At 37.2% G+C, this 5649-nt stretch overlaps 1 protein-coding gene across 2 annotated transcripts; it reads left to right on the top strand.

Moving 5' to 3' along the window:
- Nucleotides 1–1353: 1353 nt before the first annotated feature.
- LOC139898249 (F-box/LRR-repeat protein At2g42720-like) lies at nucleotides 1354–3126 on the top strand. 2 transcript variants are annotated; one of them, XM_071880982.1, is made up of 4 exons: nucleotides 1465–1714; nucleotides 1801–2228; nucleotides 2385–2519; nucleotides 2762–3126. In XM_071880982.1, exons 1-4 carry the CDS (start codon nucleotides 1600–1602, stop codon nucleotides 2828–2830), a joined length of 747 nt encoding a protein of 248 aa, XP_071737083.1. In that variant the 5' UTR covers nucleotides 1465–1599; the 3' UTR covers nucleotides 2831–3126. The 2 variants fall into 2 exon arrangements, with proteins under 2 accessions (XP_071737082.1, XP_071737083.1); XM_071880981.1 differs by having other exon boundaries at nucleotides 1354–2228.
- The last annotated feature ends 2523 nt before the right edge of the window (nucleotides 3127–5649 follow it).

Genomic DNA, 5649 nt, shown 5'->3' with positions numbered 1-5649 from the left:
CAAGAACCTAGGCTTCCATTCTGCAAAATCATCCAAAGATTCCAGCCTAGGTACCCTATATGAGCTACCAATCTCATTTTCTGTCTTCAACAAGTGATGAAGACCTAACGACGACGCACCGACAAGAGCAGATTGCATTTCAGGAGATTCAAACACGTCTGACATTGTAACCGTACGGTTGCACTATACGGTTGTAGTAGTTTATACGGTTACAATACACGGATGCAAATGATCTGACACGGTTGCAAGTTACACGGTTGAAAAGTGTAACCGGATTAGATTATACGGATGTAAGGTATAACCGGACGGATGCGGGGTGTATCCGTACGGTTGTGATATGACACGGTTGTGATTGAAACGGGTGAAGATTATACGGATGTAACACGTATCCGTACGGTTGAGGTATCCGGATGGTGTACCCGTGCGGTTACAGTGTGTAACCGTACGGTTGATTGCTTGGTCGAATCTGGGCAGAAAACTGCACAGAAACTAGGGTTTAGGGTTTTGGTCGATCTAGCACTCAATCTTGAAAGAAACCAGCGTATGTTTGACGTCCAAAATAAATTTTTAGCCCAGACTAACACGTTTACTTAACAAAAACTCGAATTAACACGTTTACGTTGCAACCGTGCGGTTGCACCTTGCAACCGTGCGGTTGCCTTCCTATCCGTACGGTTGCATTCTGCAACCGTGCGGTTGCATACCAGCAGAGAAACTTAAACTCTAAAGCACTTGAACTTGATCATAATGAACTCGGGGACTAATTATGCACCAACAGTTGTGATCGAATCATGTACTACATATGAACTGGTCGGGTTTGCGTGTTTCGTGACTCGATTATTACTTAAAGTTGTTGGTCGCGACTTGTATATATTAGCTATGATAAAAAATCGTTTGTCACAACTTTTTTTTTTCACGGTAATTGTTATAAACCGCCGATCTTAATTTCGATTTCTAGGTCATGACGGTGAGTCGGTGACACGAGCATGCAACCTGACAAATGCATTGTTACATGTTTCATGTTGCGTGTTATAGGAAAAAATTTACAATATACTACTACTATTTAAAAAAAAAAAAAAAATTAGCAAACGTTGTATGGAAAATATATTAGTTTCCCACTTTATTTCGGTAAGTTTGCAACATTAGAAGTCTAGTTGGGCTTGGGAAATTTATTTTAAGAAAAAAGAAGTTGCTGTATTGGGCTTAAAATATACATCCGATTCAGAAATAACCCATAACATATAAAGTAGGGACTATAAAGTTAGTATCGTGGAAACATAAACATCCGCAGTTCCGCACATAAACCTCAAACCCTAGATATCTCAATGGGCAAACTTTCATACGCCGCTAGTAACTCCGGCCGTAAAAAAATGAAGAAACATCGAAAAGGAATTGATATAATAAGCCAATTACCTGATGAAATTCTTATACGAATCTTATCTCTGCTTCCTGCTGCTGATATTACTCGTTCACGCATTTTGTCGAACAGGTGGAAGCACCTCTGGGCGTTTCTTCCTAATCTCCATCTTGTTATGCCCCGGTTTGAAGAACAAGTCAAAAAATTTAATGATTCAGTTGATCAAACCCTAGCTCTTCGTGATGGCATGCCTATCCAAAAGCTGTACCTTCAATGCTCTTGCGGTGGCAATAATAATCGTGTTAATGATTGGTTTCGTGTTGTTTCTCAGAGTCAAGTTGAAGAAATTGAGTACAGGTTTCTAGCTGATGATACTAATGATATTAGATTTCACTTGGATTTGTCTATAACTTTCAATACGCTAATTAAATTAACTCTTGAAGGCGTTGCTTTAGTTATACCTAAAGTTGGGATACCTTTTCCATGTTTGAAGAAATTGAATCTTCAATTTACTCAACATCATTATAAGCACTCGCTAACGAAATTGATTTCACGGTGTCCTGTTTTAGAAGAATTGTGTTTGGATAGGCCAGGGTTAACTTGCAAATCGCGTATTATTAAGCTCCGTTCGCGTTCGATGAGGAGATTAACGATTGAGAGGTGTGAATTTAAGGATCAGAAGTTAGTGATTGATGCTCCTAAACTTGAATACTTTCACTTTTTTGCTTGTTATTTCAGAAAGTACACTTTGAAGAGTACAACGTCACTTGTTGAAGCTTACATAAGCAAAGCGCGATATCACAGTATTGTTAAACTCTTGAGATGCGTCTCATTCACCAAGATACTGACATTGACTCGTGAATCTTTAATGGTATGTTCAACGTACAGTATACTCATTTATCTTAAATCTAATCAAATTAAGACTTTCAGTCGAGTGTTTTAATTTTAAATGCTATGCCGAGGTGATTATATTTTTAATTTAAGTTATGCTTCGGGATGATAATGTTTAGTGATTTTGGTTGTGCAGGCTCTTGGTACGATGTGGGGTATAACCCTGCCCATGTTTCCTAACTTGGTTAAACTTGAAGTTCCTTGGTTAGAGACTCTGTTGCTGATTTTGTTACAAAATATGCCCAATCTTGAGTATCTTACCTTTTCTGATGTAAGTTTATGTATACCTTGACTATATTTAGAAATTATAACAACAACAAGATTGATGTTTTGATCTTCATCGTTAGATACATGACTTGTAATTTTTCCTCAAATACTATTTACTACTGTATTAAACTATTATAATCTTCTTCAAATATCATTTAACATATAATGTTTTTCAAATCACACTTGTAAACACTGCCCTTTTGCTTCAAATTATTGGTATTTGACTATTTGTTTGTTCATTGTTAGGAGTATCTCCCTTTCATAATGGGATATAATATACCAAATGGAGGAGGCACCTGCTTGTCTTCGTTTTAAGTTAAAGGAGATTTTTGTAGTTTCTTATTCAACTCCGAAAGAGATTGGCATAATAAGTTATCTACTGAAACGTGCAAATAATTTGGAGAAGTTGACAATCAGTAATTTTTTTCCTCCGACGAGGCGTGAGCCATGGTTGAACATGCACCGTGCATCAAAATCATCTTGTCTGATTGAATTTGTTTGAATATTTTGCCACCCTATTTATTTCATTCCTTTTTGTTTCTTCAATTAGAAAATAGCAATACTTGCCTAGTTTATTCTTATAACTCATGCATGTAAAAGATTTTTGATTTTATGAAAGATGTGACATTTAATTGAGTGATGAGTTTTTTATTTTTGTGTATATTGGTTTGCATCATTTTTCATATATATTTGTGATATTTTTATATATGCATTCAAATTCAAATTCAATTCAATTATTCAAAGCTGTTGGGCCACCATTGCTTTAAAATGTACAAGTATTCTCTTGATAACCATGTTGGACGAACCTTGTTTACATGGCTTTTTGGAACCGCACACGAGATTGAAAATTGAAAACCTGCTGAACATAGCATCTATCTACGTACTGATAATAACATAACATTAAAAATTGAAATTCCAGCGCTTCGCTAACTCGAAGCGCCTCGCTATGAGAATCTAGCTTCGCTAATGTTAGGCTAAGTCTTGAACCTTCGCGCTGACTGTTCGCTTTCTCAGTAGCAAAAGCTCTTCTCTTTGCCCCTTAAGTAGAAGGACAAGAAAGAGATTCTTGGTATTCTTGCTCCCGCTTCCTCATATGTGCTCATCAAAAGCCAACTTTGCTCTTTGGGAGGTGAAAGAGCGGTTGAAGCGGACAGACTGCACCGAACAGGCGAAAAAGAGAGAAAAAGGACAATTCTCTTCTGTTGTCACAAGAAGGGACTAGGTTTCTAGCCAAGCCAGGGAATCCACGACCAATTGTATGTCAAAAAATATCTGCAGTTTGGATTATCGTAGAAAAAATAAGAGGAGCCGTCTTAGGAAATGACTTAACTTAAAAGACAGATGACGCCCCAGCTTGACTCGAGATCAAGACTCCTTACCAAATTGAGCAAGGGCGGCCACTTCGTGATATTGTGCCAATTCCAGTTTTGAACTAACCGAAACCTGCTTTTTTTCTTATTGTAGCATAGGCCTTCGCCACTTCAAACGGGCGCTTCGCCCCTCTTTTTTTTTTCTATTAGAAAGAGCGGGAAGTCTAGTTTTTAAGTTCTGCAGTGGCGAATCCAGGATGACAATCCAATGGGGTCCTAATTTTATTTTTATTTTTTGAAAGTTAATTATATCTGAAAGGTACTTTAGTGGTTGTTTATGTTTAAAAAAAAAATCATAAATTTTAAAAATATACGAGGTAATATAGTTAAATTTGGTGGTATTCTAGACAATTTGATGAGTTGTACATTGTATATAATCTTTTTGAAGTAGTGGGGTCTTATGACCCCACACTACTCCATGTACAATCGCCACTGGTTCTTTGACTCCGGCCTGAACCAAGACCTAATTTTTTATAGTTGCATAAGTGTTTGAAGTCAAACACTAGCCACTTCCAGAATATAAATCTTTTAATGGAAGTCAAACACTTTTTGAATTTATAGCTGCAACAACAGAATTGATTCTATATCGCACTCATTGTGATTTTGTAGTGTATATTTGTTGGACACCGGCAACTTTTTCTTAATCTGGGAAAGAAACTAGTGCAACAACTTAAAGCAAATTAGGATATGTTAACATGGCTACGGGCTACCTATGAACTAGGACGTGCCCTTTAGTACTTGTTTAACGATTTTTGAGAGAGACATATCAAAGACTATAATTTTCAAAAATATGATGATGTCATAAACATGATTTTATATGATATTAAGACTGCAGTAGATAAAAAGTCCATTTTCTCTTTGACATCAGTTTTGACTATTACAATTATATATGCATTACCACCGAAGCCTTGGCTTGAGTGGTATGAGTTTTGATTCTTACTCCAAGTCGGGAGTTTCCAAACTTTGATGGCACTGCCAACATCAATGCGGATTTGGGAAAGTCTTGATTGGGGGAGGTTTTCCCAACCTTCGATGATACTGCCAACATCGTTGCGAATTGTGTTTCCTCCTAACATGTGTGTATGTGGCATATGATCGCAAATGTGGTTAAGTCCTGTGTGAGTGATGCCGTTATTGTCGTTCGAAAAAAGTTATATATGCATTCAGCCATTACACACGTGACTTAATACTATTTAAACAAAATTAAGCAGGAGTCCTTGTGATTTGTCAAAAAGTACTACGAGGTTGTATACCACCGTTTGATGGGAAGTCCAGATCATTAACGAGAGTAAAAAAAATCTATCAAGTCCCCTTACATGCTATGCACTTAAGGGTAAAATAGTCATTTAAATTATTCATTCACCCACCTAATTCTCTCTTTCGTGCAACCTATGAAGTTTTATTCATTTGAAGACAACAACCCATTATTCCAGCACGTTGTACCATGACTTCAATAATGAGCCGCTTCTTACCACTGCAATTATAGACCGCGAACCAATCCCAAAACTCATCTGAAGACGGCGACAAAGGAAGCAGGACATTTAGCCATTGCGAAACACATCCAAACTTGAACTCCAAGCTCACAGTTGAGAAAGATATGATGGAGATCTTCTATAGCTTTATTACAAGTCGAGCATAAAATATTAGGGATGTCAATATCCCTATCCGAAAGCTTCGTCTTAGAAGGAAGCCTTTTCAATCTCATTCTCTACGCGGATACATTGAGTTTAATCGGGATATACCTGCACCAATATGTCATAATGG

The sequence above is a fragment of the Rutidosis leptorrhynchoides genome, chromosome 3 (assembly GCF_046630445.1).
Source record: "Rutidosis leptorrhynchoides isolate AG116_Rl617_1_P2 chromosome 3, CSIRO_AGI_Rlap_v1, whole genome shotgun sequence".
Lineage (NCBI taxonomy): Eukaryota > Viridiplantae > Streptophyta > Magnoliopsida > Asterales > Asteraceae > Rutidosis > Rutidosis leptorrhynchoides.
Note: the sequence above shows the minus strand (reverse complement) of the source record. Positions and strands in the feature narration are given on the sequence as shown.

What these genes read in the sequence shown, in the direction of transcription:
- LOC139898249 (XM_071880981.1), top strand. Translation starts at nt 1,371, where the DNA reads ATGAAGAAACATCGAAAAGGAATTGATATAATAAGCCAATTACCTGAT. An exon ending in TGACTCGTGAATCTTTAATG is followed by an intron (nt 2,229 to 2,384) that starts GTATGTTCAACG and finishes TTGGTTGTGCAG; the next exon opens with GCTCTTGGTACGATGTGGGG. An exon ending in AGTATCTTACCTTTTCTGAT is followed by an intron (nt 2,520 to 2,761) that starts GTAAGTTTATGT and finishes GTTCATTGTTAG; the next exon opens with GAGTATCTCCCTTTCATAAT.